The following is a 22,708-nucleotide window of genomic DNA, read 5'->3' as shown; positions in this document are numbered from 1 at the left end:
CTGACTGTAATAACCGGTTACCAGCTGCGCTTGGAAAAATATCCTATTGTTAAGACCTCAGGTTTGATAGCTATGAAAAATACAAATTGATTAAAAAATTGGTCATTTTTTAATTATTAATATTTCATATTAAACATTTCCTTCCAGGTGCACAAGTAATACTGATTTAGCTCTTCTAACAGCAAACCTCCTCTTGAAAGATGCTGGGGATGCTAATCCCAGTGTGAGGAGTGCTAGTATATTGGCCCTCGCTGCATTACCTGGAATTGAAGAAAGCACTGTAAGGGCTTTAACTGCTGCCCTTTCAGATCAAGCGGCTCAGGTAAATCAGATAAATTTACCATTTCTTTTTATGAATTTTCAGAATATTTGTGCACGGAAGGAATAATAATTATTGCACCTTAAATAAAGCAACCTAGGTAATATTTGGGGAATTAGGGGGTTGCATTTTATCTTGTTATAAAGACATCTTGATCTTCATGGTGGGAATAACTTTTCTAATATGTTTATTGCTTTAGAAGAGTGTATTATGTGTTTGCTATGCTTTTTGGGGTTGATTTTTTTTTCTCTAACTCTGTAGAGAAAAACAGAACTAGAGAGGTTGCAAGGGACATGAACCACCTTGTGTAATTTTCTACCTGGATTAGTATGGTATCATATTAAAATATTCTGGAAATAGATTGTCCTATTTAATTCTGACTTACTTATCTTTAAAAAATTTTCTCATGAGCAAAAAATACTTGAAGATTACATTGTTACTCTTCTTGGAAAGTTTTCCCAGTATGTATTGTAAAATTGCTGAAAAAAACACCAAATCTCATTTTTAGCCTTCTACAGAGCCTGTTCATGTGGTTTGTTCATAAGGGAAAGATGAAGAACAAGGAAAGTTAAAGTAATAGGATATCAAGGTGGGAATAGACCAAAAGGAACAAATGAAAGTAAAATAAAGAAAGCAGTAAAGCTGTGAGCTTAAGAAATGCTTTAAAGAAACTAAAATCAATCTTCAGTGTATTGGCCAAGTAACTGTAGATTATACCCCCTACAGGCCTTTCAAGGGAGTAAGATGCCTCTCAATTGAGGTACTATAAGTAATATTGCCACCAGATTTCCTTGCTTTGAAGCTTCAGCTTTAGAAACACTGTCATCTTGCGGACAGGGGTAACTGCTGTGAATTTTAACATTTTTATCACTACCATAGCATTTTTTTATGCATCTGTATTTTTCTTATTCATCTGTATACAGTAGACTCCCCATATTCACAGGGGATGTGTACCAGACCCCTCCACAAATATAGTTTAAATCTGCAAATACTTAGAACCCCCTGTAAAATGCTTATAATTACCTATCTTGAAAGTTCAAATACCAAATGTATACTACCATGAATAACATTCTACATCAAATTTACTGTAAATTATGATCTTATTAGTGTATTAATCTTTGAGATTATATTATTAATATCATTTCAAAGCCATCTTAAACATTAGTACCCTTGAAGATATATACATAGGTAAGTACTTCCAACACTTCCAGCCAAAACAGAGAGAGATAGAGTTACCACTATGACGTACATATCTTGTGGGGCAAGAGAGAGAGAGAGAGAGAGAGAGAGAGAGAGAGAGAGAGAGAGAGAGAGAGAGAGAGAGAGAGAGAGAGAGAGAGAGAAAAGAGTTGTCTTTACGTATTCATGGTATTTTTCTTTGAGAAATATCAACAAATTACTGTATTTTATATCAATTTCATTATTAAATGCACTTTTTGTTATAAAACTTAAAAAAACAGGTATAAGCATTATTAGTGGGTTTTTCTTGGGGTTGGAATAACAAAATAGGCAGTTCTTAGCATTTTTATAGAGGTTCTAAGTATTTGCAAATTCTTGCTATTCACTTGGGGGAGGGGGGTGTTGTCTTGAATGCATCCCCTGTGAATGGGGGTTCCACTGTATTAAGGAGACAGAGAGAGAATTATGTAAAAATCATTGGCCTGCAAATCAGCAACACGCCCCATCTTTCACATTAACTTGACATTTGTTCCTACACATTATACAAACCCTCAGTCCTTTACATGAGGAATTACTTTCAGTGTAGGCTGGAATTATGGCTGTTAAATTCTTGAACTAGGTGGTTAGGGAGTAACTATCGTCTGGTAGGCGGGTAGGCCCGCCTACTTGGATGTAAACACTCCACTTTGTTTTCGGTCGTCTTCTGGTGAAGATGTTTATTTACCAGCTCTTGCTGACTAACCGTTAATACAATTTCCTGGTAGGATCTAATTTATAATTTTGAATAAATATGTTTATACTATGTTTGATATTAATAATTAATTGACTTTAATAATTAATACGCAGACCACACTTTTTGTAATAGCCTTGATAGCTGTCTTTCTACTTTGTGTTAAGGGTCGACAGCAAGGGTGTGCCAACATCTTTATTAGTTCATATTTTCACCCTTTAATGTTAGGACGAGACATGTATTAATCCGAAATTTACGCTTACGCTTTGGAAATTACAGAGGGGATTTTTGGAGGTTTGTCCTTTGTTTCTTCTGGTAATTCCTCTTTTCCTTCATCCTTTTGCTAGCTATCAGACGAAGGTAGAAGAGGGACCATGTGGTGTTGGTGTTTGAGGGATCTCCTCTCATTTCGGAGGGTGGTGCCCTTGGATGCAAGAGGCGTATCCTTATTACTTTACATCATATATTATTTCTTTAGAGGTTAACGGTGGTGAAGTTGATTACAGCAGTAGATGGTTGGATATCTCTTTGAGTTGGTTATCGTAACCTTGGAATTGTACCTGTGACTCATAGCATGCTGTGATATTGGTCCTCGAGTGTGTGTACTGTCTCCCTACTGGAAATCATTTCATTTACTGCTGCTATCCTGTAGTTTTGTCACTGGAAAAGCCTTTGCTGCTGACCTGTGATTATTAACTCTATTCCTGCTGGTAAATGTAACCTCATCCTGTAGATGTCTTGCAGAAGGGAAGGTAGTCTCTCCCCCTAAGAAGTCTCGTTAATGGACTTCTAAGGGTTTGCCACCTCGAACTTAGGAGGCAGTTGGGTCTTCTGCTGGCTCTCCCATTCCTTCGGGAACAGGAACTGTCATGCTCTCGATAGGGCTTAGCATGTTGGGAGCCATAGAAGCACAAACTTCGGTTTGCACTTCTGCCGCTAGTTCTAGAGGTTCTGCCCCTAAGATTAGTTCCGTGTTGGGCGTTCGTTTGCGAGTTCCCCGAGCGCACATAAATCTTCGGATTCACGTGCATCCAGAGTCAGTGACTCTTGAGTCCACTCACCGTTACGACTCTGGTACGGGGTGGAAGAAAGGAGCGAGTCGCCCAGGTGACTCGCGCCTTGCCGGTGATTGCTCGAGTCCCAGGGTTGATGTGACGGTCCCGCGGGACCAAGCACGCAGAGACCAGTAGGGAGTCCACCATTCAGTCCTCTTGAGAGGTTTCAGCCTCAATGAGGACTTGGATGTGTGGGAGGACGGTACTGGCTCTTTCCAGTCAGGTGGACGCTAAGACCACCGGTCTCAGTGGCAGTAAACGTTTTGCCTGCCGTGCGAGTTTCGTAATCTTCCTTGGGAAAGCGTTTTCTCCAGACAATAACCCTTTTTTAGACTCGGGTCGTGGCCATCACTGCAGGTTGATGGCTGCTGATAAGTCACTTCATCTGCTAATTCCGCTAGCAAGGAGAGCGAGAGCATCCAGTCTTCCTCACCTATTCCCTCTTATTTCCTGTGGCTACGCCAGGAGGGGCGAGGTGAATAAGAGGAATCCTGCAGAGTGATCCTGGAGGGATCTTAGGTCCTACCGGACATACGTCCACGTCATTGAGGAAGGATCTTATGTCAAAAGTGGAGACTATGTCTCCATGGCTTTTTCTTTCCTTTGGACAGATTTCAATTTGCAGTCCCCTATGGGTTCTTGTGTTTTGGGAGCCTCAAGTGCATATTCTATTGAATTGTACTCTCATTCCAGTCATAAATAGTTGCATTTAGGACTGGTTTTTATGCCCATTCCTCCTTGATTTCTACAGGAGTCGAGGAGGGGCCCCACCCCGATGATCATTAGATGAAATTGGGGTTCTCAGCGAGCGCTTAAATTCTTTGGAATTTCTAGCACTCTCCGAGTGTTTTGGTCTTCTACGATCTGTAAACACTCGGGCGAGATGAGAATTCCTGATGATTGTTACTACAATACCCGGGAATCTTGCTGAATGCTCGAATTTCTTGGAATTTCTGGTATTCTCAGAGTGTTATGGTTTTCTGTAATTTCTAAATATTAGGGCGAGACAGACATTCCCAGTACTAATTGTTATTACGAAAAATGATATTGTTATGATACAATAAAGTATTGTACATACTTACCTGGCAGATATATTCTTAGCTATAGTCTCCGACGTCCCGACAGAATTCAAAACTCGCGGCACACGCGACAGGTAGGTCAGGTGATCAACCCTCTCCCGCCGCTGGGTGGCGGGACTAGGAACCATTCCCGTTTTCTAATCAGATTTTCTCTTCCACCTGTCTCCTGAGGGGAGGCTGGGCGGGCCATTAATCGTATATATCTGCCGGGTAAGTATGTACAAACTTTTATTGTATCATAACAATATCATTTTTGTACATGCAACTTCTCCGGCAGATATATACTTAGCTGATTGGCACCTTTGGTGGAGAGTAAGAGACAGCTAAATACTATATATAATAAAAAACAGGAAAACAACATATGTTGTAGGTATAAAGAAAAAACCTTGGTTCCTACCTGAATGGGCAGAAGACTTCATGGATACTGTCTATGAGTTTGCTTGCCTCAAGAGCTTCGGCGAGGATGAGACCTGTGACCGAAAACCCTTTTGGATCTAGTCAATGGGGGCTGGCCCACTTATTTGACAGAGCCTTTTTGTGGATCGTGCCAATGGCGCTGACCCACTTACATGGCAGAGCCTTAACCTGTATCATATCAATGGGGACTAGCCCTCTTACATGACAGAGCTTTAGGTACCAAAATACAACAAGGAGCACAACAGCCAATCCCGACCACCTGACCAAACTAACATTGCTAGACTACGATTTGAAAGGGGTACCCTTCCAATACCCTCTTCCAAACAACCATAAAAACACATCACAAGCCGTTAAAAAATGCCTAACCTACTCTAAACTAGATAGGATTAGCTTCAGCTCCCTCTCCCAGCAATGAATCCGCAGATACGTAAGCTCCAAGTGAAAAGCACTTCTCATATGTCACTCGTACGTCTCTCAAATAAGGAGATGCAAAAACTGAATTACACCTCCAGTAGGTAGACTCAACGAGAGTCTGGAGAGACAGGTTTTTGTGAAATGCCAAAGAGGTAGCTATGGCTCTCACCTCATGAGCTTTCACTCTTTGGAGCTTGAGGTGCTCGTCATCACAGGAAAAATTAGCTTCCTTAATTACGTCCTTGATGAAAAAAGCTTGGGCATTCTTAGAACTGGCTCTCTTCGGATCTCTAACCGAGCACCAGAGACTCTCCGTATTACCTCCTAGTTGTCTCTTCCTCTCAAGATAAAATTTGAGGCTTCTGACTGGACACAAAGTCCTCTCTAGTTCTCTTCCTGCAATCGAAGACAGTCCCTTAACTTTGAAAGTTCTTGGCCATGGTTTAGAAGGGTTCTAATTCTTTGCCAGGAAAAGGGGTTTGAAGGAACAAATTGCTGAGTCCTTCTTGAACCCAACTTTGCCTTCTAAAGCTTGTAGTTCGCTAATCCTTTTAGCTGAAGCTAGGGCAAAGAGAAACAAAGACTTCCTTGTTAAGTCTCTAAAGGAGGCTGTATGCGGAGGCTCGAACTTGCTCGATATTAAAAATCTTAGAACCACATCCATGTTCCAACTGGGTGGTCTAGCAGTCTTGGTCTTAGCAGTTTCAAAAGACCTAATCAGATCATGGAGGTCTCTCTCTTCTGAAATATTCAGGCCTCTATGCCTGAAGACCGAGGAAAGCATACTCCTATATCCTTTAATGGTGGAGACAGCAAGCTTGCACTTCTCCCTCAAGTAAAGGAGGAAGTCGGCTATGTCTGCTACAAAGGTACTGGAAGAGGATACTTTCTGAGCTCTGCTCCAAACACCTCCCACTTCGACTGGTAGACGCGTAAGGTAGAGGGTCTCCTGGCTCTTGCAATAGCCTTTGCAGCTTCGCATGAAAAACCCCTCGCTCTGACGAGTTCTTCAACAGTCTGAAAGCAGTCAGACTGAGAGCGGGGAGGTTTTTGTAAAACCTGTCGAAATGGGGCTGTTTGAGAAGATCGCTCCTGAGTGGAAGCGACCTCGGAAAATCCACCATCCATTCCAGTACCTCTGTGCACCAATTTTGAGCTGGCCAGAAAAGGGGCGATCAGAGTTAGTTTTGCTCCTTCCACTGAAGCAAACTTCCTCACTACTTCTCCTAAGATCTTGAAAGGGGGAAGAGCATACCCGTCGATTCCCGACCAGTCCAGAAGAAGACCGTCTACTGCTATGCCCTTGGGCCTGAAATCGGTGAGCAGTAGTTCTCCAGTCTTGCATTCCAATGGGTCGCAAACAGGTCTAGGTTTGGTCTTCCCCAGAGGTTCCACAGTCTGTTGCACACTTTTGGATGGAGAGTCCATTCCGTGGGAAGGACTTGGTCTCTTTTGCTGAGATCTGCCCTCACATTCCTTTCTCCTTGGATGAACCTGGTGAGGAGAGTGATGTTCCTTTCCTTGGTCCATAGAAGCAACTCCTTTGCTTTCTCATAAAGGGAGAAGGAATGTGTTCCTCCCTGCTTCCTGATGTAAGCTAGGGCTGTGGTGTTGTTGGCGTTCAGTTGCAACACCGATCCTGTGACCTGAGACTCAAAGTGAAGGAGGGCCAGATGAACTGCTGCCAACTCCTTTTTGTTGATGTGCCAGGACACCTGTTCTCCTTTCCAGGTGCCTGACACTTCTTTCGCACCTAGAGTTGCTCCCCAACCCTACTCCGAGGCGTCTGAAAATAACACTAGGCGAGGGCTTGGCACACGAAGAGACAAGCCTTGGTTGAGTCTTTGTGGGTCCAACCACCAACGGAGATCCTCCTTTATCCTCTCTGTGAGATGGAAGGAGTCCGACAGGTCTTGGGACTTCTGATCCCATTTTTCCCTCAGATAAAACTGAAGGGGTCTAAGGTGCAGCCTTCCTAAAGAAATGAACTGTTCCAACGAGGAAAGGGTCCCCAGAAGACTCATCCACTCCCTCGCGGAACATTGTTCTTTCTCTAGGAAGGCTGCCGCTTTCTGTAAGCAGCGATCCCTTCTTTCCTGGGAAGGAAACGCTTGAAAACCCCGAGAATTCATCAGAATCCCCAGATAGACAATGCTTTGCCGGGGAATCATCTGGGACTTCTCGAGGTTTACTAACAGTCCTAAGGACTGGGTCAATTCTAAAGTCAGTGACAAGTCCTCCAGACAGCGATCCTTTGACTGGGCACAAATCAACCAGTCGTCCAGATACAAGGAGATCCTTACTCCCTCCAAATGTAGCCAATGTGCTACATTTGTCATTAGGCCCATGAACACTTAAGGGGCCGTCGAAAGCCTGAAACATAGAGCCCGAAACGGGAACACTTTCCCTCGTACCATGAATCAGAGGTACTTCCTGGACGAAGAATGAATTGGTACGTGGAAATACGCATCTTGAAGGTCCAGGGACACCATCCAGTCCCCTGGACGAAGCGCCGAAAGGACAGAGGATGTTGTTTCCATCGAGAACTTCTTTATTACGAAGAAGTTCAGAGCGCTTACATCCAAACCGGTCTCCACCCTCCTGAGGTTTTTGGCACCAAAAACAGCCGATTGTAAAACCCTGGGGAATGGAGCTCTTGTACCTGTTCTGTGGCCTCCTTGTCCAGCATTTGTTCCACTAATTGCAGAAGGGCTTGGTTTCGTACAGGATCCTTGTATCTTGCCGTTAACTCCCTTGGAGTTGTCGTCAAGGGAGGCTTCTCCCTGAAGAGGATTAAGTATCCTCTCTTGAGGATGGAGAGGGACCAGGCGTCCGCCCCTCTCTGTGCCCAGACTTTGGCAAATCTCAGCAGTCTGGCACCTACTTTGGTCTGGAGGACTCATGCTTCATTGGGTCTTCCCGAAAGATCTTCTCGAAGATCTTCCTCTCCTCTCGGGCCTTCTACTCCTGAGAGAGCCTCTAGCAGCAGTCTTCCCTCGAAAAGGCTGCTGGAAAGGCAGCTTCTCCCTCTTTGTCACAGGGACCGCAGGTTTCAACCTCTTTGCCGATTGGGCCAGAAGATTCTGTGTTGCCTTCTCCAACAAGGACCTAGAGATGTCCTTCACCGTCTCTTGAGGGAAAAGGTGACTAGACAATGGCGAGTACAGCAGAGAGGACCTCTGGAGAGGAGATACAGACTTAGCCAGGAAGGAGCTGTATACAGATCTCTTCTTAAGGATGCCCGATCCAAAGAGGGACACAATTTCCGTAGAACCATCCATGACCGCTTTGTCCAAACAGGAGAGGATGCTGGATAACTCATCCATACTGACAAAGTCAGGGTCCTGAGCCCTCTTGGCCAGAGCTCCCAGGGACCAGTCCATGAAGTTGAAAACTTCCAAAGTACAGAAAAGGCCCTTGAGGAGATGGTCCATCTCACACGTCCCCCAAGAAGCCTTAGCCGAAAGTAGAGAGCGCCTTCTAGAAGAGTCCACGGGTGCTGAGAAATCCGAATCAGCAGACGAAGGAAGACCCAATCCCATGGGCTGCTTGGTATCATACCAGATACCTGGTTTTCCTGCAAGCTTCGAAGGAGGGCAGGAAAAAACAGTCTTCCCTGCTTCCTTCTTAGAAAGAAGCCACCCCTCTAAGCCCTTAAAAGCTTTCTTCATAGAAAGGGTAGGGCGCATCCTTACGAAGGAGGGGGACTTGGACAGCTTCATGCTGGAGAGCAGTGATCCTGGAGAGGGAGGGTCCGCTGGACGTAGAGAGTCTCCGAATTTCTGAAGAAGTAGAGCTGCAAGTCTCTTGTAATCAGACACCCCAGCGTCTTTAGGGGATTCCTCTTCTGAGACATCCTCCAACGTTGCAGCCGATGAAGAGGGCTTCCTAGGTGAAGAACTCTTAGCAGGAGAGGCGCTTCTCTCCCTAGAAGATTTCTTGATCCTGACTGGAGAGGAGCTTGCTTCCGATTGAGGGCGGTTGGCAGGAGTAAGGCGCCTGCTGCTAGCCTGGATCCTGCTAGGATCCTGGAACCTCCCAGGATTCTGTCGCCTGTCAGAAGAGGCGCTTGCGACCCTTAAAGGGCGTCTGGAAGGAGAAAGGTGCCTGCTATTAACTAGGCTCTTAGGCTCCTGGCGCCTGCCAGGAGAGGCGCTTGCGTCCCTTAGAGAGCGCCTGGAAGGAGAAAAGCGCCTGCCATGATACCGGCACCTGTCAGGAGAGGCGCTTGCATCCCTTAGAGGGCGCCAGGAAGGAGTAAGGCGCCTGCCATGATCCTGGCGCCTGTCAGGAGAGGCGCTTGAATCCCTTAGAGGGAGCCTCGAAGGAGAAAGGCGTTTACTGCTCTCTCGGATCCTACCAGGATCGAGGAGTCTCTCAGGCTTCTCGCGCCTGTAAGGAGAGGCAATTCTGTCCATTGGAGTGCCTTGACTGAGTACGGAGCCTGCTGCTTCCTTGGATCTTGCCCTGATCCTGGCGCCTGCCAGGAGAGGCGCTAGAGTCCTTTACATAGCGCCTAAAAGGAGTAAAGCGCTTACTGTCATCTCGGATGCCGTCCGAATCAGGGAGCCTCTCAGGCTCTTGGTGCCTGTCAGGAGAGGCGCTTCCGCCTCGCGATGCACTCCTGGAAGGTCGCTTAGAAGAGGAGAGGTGCTTGCTCGATGAAGAGCGCCTGACAGGAGAAGAAGATCCTCTGTGAAGAGTAGAGACACTGGCAGCAGAGAGCTTTGCTGGAGAGGAGCGTCTGCCAGGAGAAGGGCGCCTGCTACTGTCCGAGCGTACGCCAGAAGCAGGACGCTTAAAAGAGCTCTTAACTGTAGGGAGACATCCTTCCTGCGCGAGGTGCTCTTGGAAAAAGAGCCTACAAGAGCTGATAACTGCTGCTGGAGGCCTATCAGGAATTTCTTCGTAGATGACTGCACTCTGTCCGGAGAAGACTCTGGGGATCTAAGAGCTCTCTTCTTCTGTGAAGGAGAATACTCAGGAAAAGGTTCTGGGCTGGAGTCCAAGGCGTCTCCTGTCGGCAGCTTCCAGGCTCTCTTCAGGGGGCGCGACTTCGTAGCGGAACTCCAACCACGCCTGGGTGAGGACGAATCAGAATCCGAAAAACACTTCCTTAGGATGCTTTTCCTGTAGCTATCCAAGGCAGCCTGGGACGAATCTACAGGATCTGCCGAAGGGACGCCTGACTGTTGGGGATACTCTACATCCTCCTTGCGGCTGACGACATTCCTCCTCCCTTGGTCTTGGGAGTTTGGAAGCGGTCTAGGCCTAGGGGCAATGCGGACACTGCACATATCACTGTCCTTACCTTTGCTTTCCATTGCAAGCAACTGTGACTGCAAGTTGCGGATGGAGGCCTTCATAGCAGCCATTTCCGAAGACGAATCCTTAGGTTCGCTGCGGGGGGAAGGGGCTGAAACTACATTAGAGGCAGGAGAATTTACATCAGTGTTAGGATCTAATTCCTGATCAAGAGAGCAGGACCTACTAGAGCTTCTAATGGAAGCCTTCCTAACTCTATCCTTCTCCAATTTTCTAATATAAGAAGCCAAATTCTTCCATTCTTGCTCAGTCAAACTCTCACATTCGACACAGGTATTGTTAACAGAGCATTCATTCCCCTGACATATTACACAAATACAGTAATACCTTGGGTTACGAATTTAATCCATTCCAGAACCTGCTTCGTAACCTAAAAAATTCATAACCTAAATGTATTTTCCCATAAGAATGTTATAAAAAGCAAATAATGCGTTCCACCCGACCATGAATGACCATTTCAATTCATATTTTTCCATTTATTTTTGTTCACTAAGGTTGAAAATTCATGTAGGAATTACATAAAATTATAAAATTGAAGAATGAAATTAAATATAAACACTAGATTTAATATGCATGCACAGTAAAACCTGAACTTTACCTTTGGCGAGTGTGGCTGCTGGCTTGACGGAGACGGGAGGAGGGGAAGGGTGAGGAGGAGAGGGTTAGGGCTTGGGGGGGAAATCTCCCTCTGTGAACACTTCTGGAAGACTTTCTGGTTCTTTCTCTAGAGAGCACCGTTCACTACGATCACTAACTTTACGCTTATGCGACACTGTGTCGTCTTTCACAATTTTGAAAAAATATTTTTCTATGGAGGCTTGCTTTTGCCTGTTCTTTAAAATTTTATAGAAATGACCCACCCCATTATCGATAAACAAATTTGTTGCACTCTTACGAGCCTTTTCGCAAATGATGCTCTCACTTACGGAATCTCCTGCCAGCTGCTTCTCGTTTATCCAAACCATGAGCAAATTTTCTACATCGTCGAGAATATAAGGCTGTTGTCTCGTCAATACTGTGACACCTTTTGATGCTTTACTGGCTTTAATTTCTTCCTTTTTCTTCAAAATAGTGCAAATCGTTGATTGCGACCGCTTGAAGAATGCTGCAATGTCTTTCACGCGCTCGCCTTTATCATGCATTTGGATAATTTCCTTCTTCATTTCGACTGTAATCATCTCCTTCTTTCTTATGCTTTCCTTCTTGCTGCTTGCCTTCGTCATCTTGGGAGCCATTGTCTTTAGTATTTGGGTAATAGTAATGTATAAGCACTATCACGGAAACACAACACGTGCGCAAATCACTAAGCAAATTTGAGAGCGTATCACGGACAGATGCGTTCAATCTTACCGCCAGCGAGATAGTGAAAGAGTTATGGTTTAAAAAGGGTCAAGGGATGCGTGGGAGGAGGTCACGTGACCCTCGTTAAGTTTTGGCCGAAAAAAATGCGTTCGCAGATCCCACGCTCATCCGATGTAAACAAAGCAGGAATGATGGAAATTCGCGCATTCGTATTCCAAGTGAAATTCGTATTCCAGAATGAGGGCGTCACTTCGTAAGTTAAAAAATTCGTACACTAATCGGTTCGTAACCCAAAGTATTACTGTAGTGTGAGGGTCTACCAAAGCTTTCGGTAGCCTCACCTTACACTCCTCTTTCATACACACTAAACACAGGTGCAGCAATATCAGACATAATGACAGAATAATTCTAAGCAATATCAAAAAACGGTCCACAAAAAGCATATGCCAATCCAAAGATCAATTAACGTCACCAAAGGTCAATCCAAAAAGATCCTCAGCAAGTGAGTAGAATTACAAGCAGGAAGAACCAACAACAGATGTTGTCGGAACTGGTGACAGAGAAAATATGATTAGAAAACGGGAATGGTTCCTAGTCCCGCCACCCAGCGGTGGGGGAGGGCTGATCACCTGACCTACCTGTGTGCCGCGAGTTTTGAATTCTGTCGGGACGTCGGAGACTATATAGCTAAGTATATATCTGCCGGGGAAGTTGCCTGTACAAAATTGGGAGTCTCGCTAAGTCATTAAATTCCTTGGAATTTCTAGCAGAGTGACTTGGTTTTCTGATATTTCCTAACACTCGGGCAACAGGCATTCTCAATGAGTATTACAATAATTGGGAGTCTCGCCGACCGACTGGATCCCTTGGTTTCATTGCCACTCGCTGAGTACTTGGCTTCATCATATCGCCGAGTACCAGGGACAAGGCTCACCCAATAATTGTCTTAAAAGATTCAGTTTTTTTCGCCAAGCATGGGAATTCTTACGAATTCAAATGCTTGCCGAGCGCTCAATATTACTAGTGCTCAGATGGGGAGAAGAGCCTCTACCAGACAGATGAGTCCACTCCTCAGTCTGGTTTGGAGTTATGTAGAGCTTGGAACTCGCAGCGTCCCCTTCCAATCAGCCGGGATGGAATGATTGAAAGAGATCCTTGTTCTTTCCAGTTCCTTGATTGGAAGGACTCGCTGCAACGGGAAATTTACGAAAAACTACGTAGGACTACAGATGCCCTGAAAAGGAAACTCGACAGAAAACTAAAAAATCTTATTGATAGCAGTGATTGGACTAATTGTGCACGTCAAGATTGTGAAAATGTTGTGAGTGCGGTTGGATATGATTTATCTTTTTTTTGTAACAAGTAGACCTTCTGCTTTAATGATTGGGTCATCCCCAAGTAAATTTGAAAAATATTGTGATCTTCCGCAAAATCATGTTGACATGATTAAAGATATTGTTTACAGAGCTGCCAATGTTAAGCATGAAAGTAACTTCTCTGCTCGCTATAAGAAAAGTTTGACCGATCTTAAAAAGGACAATACTATCCACATTATAAAAGCTGATAAGTCAAATAGTATAGTAATTTTAGATAAAGCTGACTACATATCACGTATGCAAGCCCTACTGGATGATGATGTGACTTATAAAAAACTAACAAAAAATCCTCTTGATCAAGTCATAAAAAACTTCAATAGCATAATGAAAAGTATCCTTAAAGATAAAACAGAACTACTAGGCAAATTGTCAGTCAAATCTCCTTCGCTACCTTACTTGTACGGATTAGTCAAAACGCACAAAGAAAATAACCCTATGCGGCCCATTATCAGTACTGTCGGTTCAATTTCATATAAACTCTCGAAATATATCACTAAGATCTTGTCCCCGTTACTTGGAACCATCTCCGATTCTCATATATATAATTCTCTAGATTTAGTTGATAAATTAAACAAAATTGCTCTTTGCCCTACTGATAGATTCGTTAGTTTTGATGTATGCTCTCTTTTTACTAAAGTCCCTATAGACTCTATTTTAGAATATCTTAGTAATGAACTAACTCAGCATGAATTACCTCTACCTATAAGTCACATTATTTCACTCACGAGTTTGTGCATTTGTGATTGTAAGTTTATATTCAATGATGAATTTTATCAACAAATTTTTGGCATGGCAATGGGAAATCCTTTATCACCATTACTCTCAAACCTGTATATGGAATTCTTTGAAAAACGCTACTTACCTAATATCATTTATATTCCTGTAAAGTGGTATCGTTACGTTGATGATTGTTTAGCTGTTCTTCCTGTCGGTATTGATGTAAATGATTTACTCTCTAAATTAAATAACCAGGTACCATTGATTAAGCTTACTCTAGAATTAGAAAGACAATTGCCTCCCTTTCTTAGACGTTTTGATACATAGAGAACCATATCAATGTAAATTCAGTATTTATAGGAAACCGACTAACAACTTAACTTATGTTCATTTCTTCTCAGGCCACCATCTTAATATAAAAATATCAATTTGTTCCTCGGTTTTTACGAGCATTGCGAATTGTCAGTCCACAATATTTGGATCAAGAAATTGAATACATAAGAAAAATAGGGAAAGATTTATGCTATCCTTCACATATATTAGACATTTGTTATAATAAAGCCCACAAAAAGTTTTATACTGTAAATAACACACAGAAAGAAAATTCTAAGAACATTCTCAGTTTGCCTTATTTTAACGGATTTGAAACCATTAAACCATTGTTAAAAGCTTTTAATGTCAACCTTGTTTTTTCCTATAATAACACACTAAAAAGAATGTTAATAAAAAATGGCCCCAGAGAAAGCAACAACATAATATATAAAATTCCATGTATGGATTGTCCCTCATTCTACCTCGGACAGTCCAGCAAAGGCTTAGAAGTAAGGCTAAGCCAGCATAAATACTCTGTAAAAACTGGGCAAAAATCTAATGCATTATTCATTCATTTAAGTGAAAACAACCACCGAATTAATTGGACTGATAGTTCAGTAATTGCATGGTCAAGAGATGTCTTATCACGAAATCTTTTAGAATCTGCTTTAATACAACTTACTTTTCATTGTAATTTCAATGTTAGTCGTGGCCTTTTTCATTTAGACCCTTGTATCTGTAACATGTTTAAGAATGACCTCAAAGATATAATTACTGACTTGAATAAAAATCAGTTGCCTTAGAGTTATTAAAAATTTTGTTGTAATGTATGTCTGTCATGTATTGTTGAATATGGTTTTGTTTACCAAGTTCCGAATAGCTGTCACCTATAATCCTTTAATTGTCTGGAAATTGTATCTGAGATGATTGTCTTAAACCTTTAATTGCACCCATTGTTTATGCTTGTTTGGGAAGGTTTCTTATCTTCCAGGTGTGTCGGATTCTAGGTACTAATCCATTTATAATCCCTATCTGTCAGTTATACGAGCCTTCTTGTATTGTCTTTTCTCGTATTTATGTCAGTATCTGCTCAGTAAAGGACTTTTAAAGTCGAAAGATCTTGCAGACCTCCTTCGTTTATTTTTCCTTCGTGGCATTTATCTTTATTTATGGATTTATCACGTTCCTAACTTTCTGATTCAGTATATATATATTATATATATCTATATATAATAGTATATATTTATCTATATATATATATAATATATATATATATATATATATATATATATATATATATACAGGGGTCCTCGAGTTACGACGTAGATCCGTTCTTACGATGCATCGTAACACGATTTTCAGCGTAAGTCGGAACATTGAAAATACCACATGATTTAATGTAAATACCTATCAATAACAACGAGAGAACAATTCCTTACCTTTATTAGTTTGATTGGCTTGCACACTGGAGAGGAAGCTGCGGTGCTGGAGAGACTGGGGGAGGTTAGTGAAGAGAAAAAGAACCTCCAGAAGTTGCTGGAGATGCTGAGGCAGATGATTCTTGAGGTGAGGCAGAACATACTAGTACTGGAGAACATGGTCTTCCACCAAAGCACCAATAACCTTTCCATTTCAATTATTAGACCACTACGCTGCTTAGTTATCACTGTCGCTTTCATAGGAGCAGATCCTTTCACATGTTCAACGATGCGCTCTTTATCTTGATAATGGTAGCAACGGTCGAACGGCTAAGGCCAAGCGAGCGGCCAATGTTTGTTGGCGTTTCTCCCTTCTCAGATCGCTTTATAATGTCCACTTAATTTCCATGGTGATGGCCTTTCTTTTCTTCGATGCACTACCATCAGAAGAGTCCGCCTTGCGCTTGGGAGCCATAACAAAGAGCAAAAAGTTACAAAAACGATACAACACGAGGGAGAGAGAGGCAGTGTAAACAACCAAAATGGCGTATGGGCGAGGACTGAGCGTAGCGAAGCGACGCCGTCCTCTCCCCCACAAAGCGTACTTCTTTCCGCCGTGCGCCTGGAACTAGTTCGCGTTGTTTGTTTACGTTGCTTACGACGCTAAACCGCGTAAGACGGAACGACGCAAAATAATTTTTATTTTTATTTTTATTTTGGATGGGGGCGCGTTCGTAACCACGAAACATCGTAAGTCGAGACCAGCGTAACCCGAGGACTTACTGTATATATATATATAATATTATATATATATAATATATATATATATAATATATAATATAGATGTAGCCATACTACATACATACATACATACATACATAAATACAATATATATAATATATATATATATCTATATATATTATATATATATATATTATACATATATATATATATATATATTATATATATATATTGATATATGTATATGTATATGTAATAATATGTATATTTATATGTATATATGATAACACTAGTATTTGGAAGCAAGTGTATTGTTTGTTTGTATGTTTGTTTGTATGGTGTTTTTACGTTGCATGGAACCAGTGGTTATTCAGCAACGGGACCAATGGCTTTACGTGACTTCTGAACCACGTCGAGAGTGAACTTCTATCACCAGAAATACACATCTCTCACTCCTCAATGGAATGGCCGAGAATCGAACCCGCGACCACCGAGGTGTTGCGCTAATATCATACAAACAACGCCGCTGAGTAGTCTGTCTGAAATAGATGAAAATTAGTTACATGGCAATACTCACTTGTAGAAGGAAATTTAGGGAATGTCATTTTGCCCTGCGCTTCTGGGCAGCAATCATTGAGTGCGTTATGCACACTAATGCTGTCTTTTATTACAATGATGAGTGAAAAAAAGATGTAAGCAAGAAACCATGTTCATTTTTTAGACGTGTGAAAATGTAAAGAATGTTCTACAAAAGTATAAAATCATTTATACTTTTGTGTCTGTGTTTCTCATGTCTTCTTTATCTGTAGATACTTCAGTAAAAAGTTCATATGTGAAGAGGAATGAATATACTAGCCACGTAAAGTATGACCCATTTACTTTACATTTATTTCATTAACGAAAAAACCGGTTCGGTAGCCAATCCAATGTTTGTTTTGATAAGCTTCTCGGTTAAGAAGAGATTAACGGTGCTGAGAGGCAAGCACCATGAGTCCGGAACGACATAACCTGGGGACCGCCTGTACCTGTATTGGTGATGAAACCATGATACGCTGTGGTTAAACACAGGTAGCCTACCTACCCATTGAATTTTGGTTATTTAGAAGAGAAAGAAAAATAAGGGTTTTGCTTTTTTTTAATTATAAATAAAGAAAAATATAGTAAGGGTTTGAAGTTGCTGTTGAACAACCTTTAGTTTTTTTACTTGCCCTTATGTTTTAGGTTTTTGGAATGATGTTGAAATCTCATTTTTCAACTTCCTGTTTTTTTTTTTATAAGGTTCGTCGAGCTGCCGCAGTAGCTTGTTCCCGATTCTTCACACACACGCCGAATGTTGTACTGGAGTGTGGATTAGTGGATGCATTGTATGATAGCCTAAGAGACTCAGATCCAATAGTTATAAGTAATGCCATAATCTCTTTGGACACTATTCTAAAAAATGAGGGTGGAATGGTTATCAACAAAAATATTGCACATTACTTATTGGGAAGAATTTTACAATTTTCTGACTGCAATGCTGTTTACATTTTAACACTTCTTCTTAGGTAAGTACACATTTGATTTTTATGAAATTTTTTATTGATAGTCAAGTTTTTGGTAATTGGATTGTAACATGTGTGAGTTAATAGAAGCTGAATAGTATTGATCATGGTTCATGTTAAGTATACTTATATAATGGCTGTTTTCTCACACCCTTCACTTTCAGATATTGTCCTAAGACAGATGAAGAAATTTTCCTCCTTTTGAATGCTCTTGATGAACTTTTGTCATCAAAAGCCCCAGCTGTATTAGTTGGATGTATTAAATTGTTTTTACACTGGACAGAGAATCACTCCCACTTGAAAAAGGATATGCTCGAGATTATACAAACACCTATATGTAAGATTTTAAGTCGTAATGTTCCAGAAACAGCTTTCCTCATTCTTGGTTTCTTGAGAACACTAGGAGATATCAGAGAGGTGTTTGGGCCACATTTTAAATACTTTTTAGTAAGGGCAAAGGATCCAGGTTACTTAAAGACTCAAAAATTAAAAGTTTTGCCATTAGTGAGTACTAAAACAAATGTTTGCAGTCTTATTGAGGAGGTAAAACCATTTTGCAGTGACTATCAGAGTTTCAGAGAAGCAGTTTCCTGTGTAAGTGCACTAGCCCAGGTTAGTGCTTCTGCTTATAAACAGTGTCTTAACATATTTATTATGCTTCTCGACTCCCCCACTGAAAGAGTGGTCATAGCTACATTGGAGTGTCTTATGAGTCTATTGTCATCACCAGTTTGTAAAAATGAATTATGTAGCACCAATACTGAAACTTCTAATCCTTCTCCAGTATTCCCTGAAGAGAAAGACATTGATGGAATAGAAAATGAATCTTCTAAACAAGATGATAATGGAGATATAAAAAAAGATGCATTAGCTGTTCCAGATATTCCACAAGACCTCATCTCAGCCCTGACAAGAGCTCTGTCAAGGTGCTCAGTGCAAGAAGCAGCTCCTTCTCTTGTACTGTATATACTTGGTACTATGTCAGCCTTCCTTAATTGTTCTCCGGATATATTAGAAAGTATGTCCTCTCTCTCTTCAGTTTCAAATTTTTCCAATGCAGATCTAGTGACTGCAGCAGCACGAATATTTTTATCACGACCAGCACAAATGCATCTTATCTTAGCATCTGTTTTAAGCAATGCTTTTGCAATAGGAGGTGCATCAGCCAATAGAGCTGCCTTAGTTTATGCTGCTTTGCTAGAAGGTCCCAAAAGTGCTGCCAGTCTGCTTGGAGCTAATGATTTCTTGGTTCTTGAAAATTTAAGCGTGCAAGATGGTTAAGTATTGATTATGACCATGTATAGTAGATAAAAATATTTATCAATATATTATGGTTTATTAAGTCATTTGTAAAAGTACAGTAATATGTAGATGATAAATCATTAGAACTTTTTATGTATGTACATATATTTTTACTTTAAGAATATCTGATTATCAAATGGAAATTATTGTTTCACTTTTTTCATTAATTATATGAAATGTGTTATGTGAAAGTAGGTATATAATTCAAGAGACTATAATAATGATTTGAAAAGTTAATCACAGTGTTTCTTTATACCTTTTGTATCCATTTGAAGAAATGCCTTAGAGGCGTAAAGTTTACCAAACTGCAAGATTTGTGAAAATAATGAAGAATTTTTAAAACATGAAAAAATTTTAATAAAACAAAATTTCAAAGTAATTTGTCATTTTCTGAGGTATAATACCAGAGCATTTTATACTTAGCAGGCTGGATCATCATTGAATCTTGGTAACAAGGGCTGGACCATCACTGAATTGTGGTAACATGAAGGTTAACTAGTAGAGATGGGGGGTGTGAGGGTATAACCCCCACTAACCAACCAAGCTTACTCACTTTTTCCTTTGGCCACAGGAACAGGAGGAGTTATTGAGGTGGGTTTAACTTAGTATATAAAACTTTGTTTGTACACTGAGGGAAAACTACAAATTTAAAAAAAAAAATCTACACTGACAAAAAATTACCATGCTCTCAGGTATGCATACAAGCAAAGGATGTTAGTTTCCTGCAACCTCTTACCAGACTGGTGAAATGGTTAACCAGAGCAGTAAGCAATGAGCCAGACAACCCTGAAACAAGAGGGAAACATTACATTCCCTGTAGGAGCCGCCGTCAAGTTGAAAGACAGCTTATTCTGGCCATTACCAAGTATAATGGGTTAAGAAACAACTCTACCATGTCCTCCCTCACTTTGTTAAAAGAATGATAAAGACAATGCATTCTAAAATTACATTAGAATTGGTGCTCACTGTGCACTTACCCATTAGATTCCAGCATGTATGCCAGCCCAGAAATTTAGTCCAATGAGATATCAAGTTTCCATTCGGGACTCGGGACTCTGCACTCGCTGAGGAGCAAACACAGGTCCCAAGAAAACACCCAAAGACATGTGGGACATCCTTAGGTAGAATAAGGTACAGAACCCTTCCCTCATTACCTAAAACACTAAGGGTGCATATACATGGTTGAACTGTTCGTCGGAGAAGCACAATTACTAGATGATAATAAGAAAAGTGAAGGTGTGCTGATGATGTCAGAAGCGGTAACCCTGGACTAACAGGCATTGCCCATGTTCGTGGTTTGGAGCTTCAGACAGTGTGGCAGGATAGAGGTATGGTATGGAGGAGTTATGGGAGTTCAATTTGACAACGTCCTAGAGAGAGAGAGAAAGGTGGGGGGGGTGATTGGTGGTTGGATGGTTAACAATTGAATTGGCTGTTGGTGATTCTGGGTTGTCTGCTGGTGCAGCTGGAGTTAGTTGTTAAGAGTTCTGTGTTTCAGTCAGTTTTGGGTCAGAATCCGTGATGGTCAGTAGTGTTGGCAGCAGTCTGTTGAAGGCATTGGAAGTCAGTTTAGTTTTGTGTGTTATTGATTTGTTGTTTGGTTGTTGTTAAGTTGATGTTATTTGCTTTGGCGTTGCTGTGCCTGTGCTGTTAGATTTGTTGTTCTTGTGAGTTCCTTTTGGGTTATTTGTGAGTTATGGTTGAGGGTGGTTGTTGGGAAGCTGTTGTGATTTGGTGTGGTTGAGGGTTGTTGTTGGTGAGCTGTTGTGGTTTCTTGGTGTTGTTGGTGTGTGTGTGTTGCTTTTTGTGTTGGTGGTTGTTTGTGCAGTGGTCTTGAGTTGTGGTTGTGTTCTTTTTTTGTTGCTGGGTTCTTGGTTGTGGGGTTGTGGTCTTTGGGTGTTGTGTTGTTGGGTTGTGGTTCTTGGTTGTTGTCTTGTTGTTGTTGGTATCTGCGCGACCTTGACCAGCGGACAGCACAGCATAGCCTGGAGTATCTGGAATTGGGTGAGTACATGTGTTTGTGTAATTTTTGTTCTGTGTAGGTAGGTCAATTGTCCTGCGTGTATTCGGTAGTGTAAAGAGGAAAGTGTGACTGAGGGTGAGTTTGATAGCCGGATTGATTAGGTTTATTTTGGGGTGGATTTTGCCTGCTTGTTTTTTAAGCTTGTGATCCCGCCACATTATTTTTTGGCACCTGGGCAGGGACTGCTGGTGTGGCAGCTGCAGGATGATTGGGGTAGTGAGTTGTGTGACTGGTGAAGGAAAGTGAGGATGGAAGGGTTGAAGGAGATGGTTGGCGAGGGAAGCTATGGAAAGGTTGGAAGTGGAGAATGAGAGGTTGAGGGTAGAGTGTGAGGAGCTGAAGAGTGAGTTTGAGGAAATGAGAGGAATGCTAAGGAGTGCAAAAGTGGAAGTGAAAGAAGAGGTGAAAGAAGCGGAAGAGAGAATGGTTGAGAAAATGGACGAAAAATTTGGGGTAATGATGAATGCAGTGCAAGAGATGATGCAGGGGTTCATGGGAGAGGGAACTGTAGGAGGTAGGCCTACCGGGTCTTGTGACGGGCCAGGAGTGGTAAAGAAAGTGGAAGAGCGAGTGGATTAGAGTACGAGTGATGAAGGTGATTTGGTTGTGATAAGTAAGGGAAAGAAGGGGAAGACACAGGATAAGGATAAACCTGAGGACAAGAATAAGAAGGGGGCTGAGCAAAAGAAGAAGACTAAGGGAAAGAAGGTTAGAAAGGGTAACTGACAGGATGAGACTAGGACTGCATACATTGGGGAAAGGGCTGAGAGTGATTTAGATAGCGATGAGGGGAAACGGGTGGGTAGAAAAAAGAAGGGTAAGAAGAGCATAGTCAAGAGTATGGACGTGGGTACGGAAGTGGATTCGCTGTATTCGCTGTATTCGGAAGAGGGAAAGAAGGGTCAGAATGGAAGTATCGAAACTGAGAGTGAGAGCGAGCAGGAAGTATGAAAGGCTGTGTATATGAGAGAGGTACCCCGATGTGCACAATATGAGGAATATGGTAATAGACATAGGAGACCTTTTTAAGGAATATGAGAAGTGTTGTGAGGCTAAGTATGGGGATAACAAGAGAGTCAGGTAGCTTTTTGACGGGATTTTTGTTGAATATGTATGGGGTAATGATGAGTGTAGGGAATGTGCCATATGAGTGTGTGTAAGATAGGACTGTAGAACAGGCAAAGAGGATGAAGTGTAGCGTTAGATATAGGAGAAAGCAAGATTTTGAAGAGACAAGAATGAATGTTGGTGGAAGAGGCAAGAATAAACATTGGTGAGTCGTTGTCAACGTATGTCTGCAGGTTGGAAACATTAGCTAGGAAAAAGTTTGGGGACAAAGGGATAAATAAGTGTAAGGAGTTAGTGCGAAAGTTGTTGGCAACTGTGCCTGAAGGTGTATATGAGTTTATGAATCTAAAACGTAAGGAGAAAATGAGATGGACGAATGAAAGGTTGACA

The 22,708-nt window shown here is 41.8% G+C and overlaps 1 protein-coding gene across 3 annotated transcripts in view; it reads left to right on the top strand.

Moving 5' to 3' along the window:
• The window catches only part of LOC135196245 (AP-4 complex subunit beta-1-like), an 88,626-nt gene extending 69,162 nt beyond the window's left edge, over nt 1-19,464 (top strand). For all 3 annotated transcript variants that reach the window (XM_064222926.1, XM_064222927.1, XM_064222925.1), the window contains exons 3-5: nt 148-322; nt 17,663-17,928; nt 18,090-19,464. In XM_064222926.1, the coding sequence (XP_064078996.1) occupies nt 148-322; nt 17,663-17,928; nt 18,090-19,206 (1,558 nt within the window). In that variant the 3' untranslated portion in view covers nt 19,207-19,464. The remainder of the gene's footprint in view (nt 1-147; nt 323-17,662; nt 17,929-18,089) is intronic.
• The last annotated feature ends 3,244 nt before the right edge of the window (nt 19,465-22,708 follow it).

This window comes from Macrobrachium nipponense, chromosome 17 (assembly GCF_015104395.2).
Source record: "Macrobrachium nipponense isolate FS-2020 chromosome 17, ASM1510439v2, whole genome shotgun sequence".
Classification (NCBI taxonomy): domain Eukaryota; kingdom Metazoa; phylum Arthropoda; class Malacostraca; order Decapoda; family Palaemonidae; genus Macrobrachium; species Macrobrachium nipponense.
This window is presented reverse-complemented; position numbering and strand designations above follow the sequence as displayed.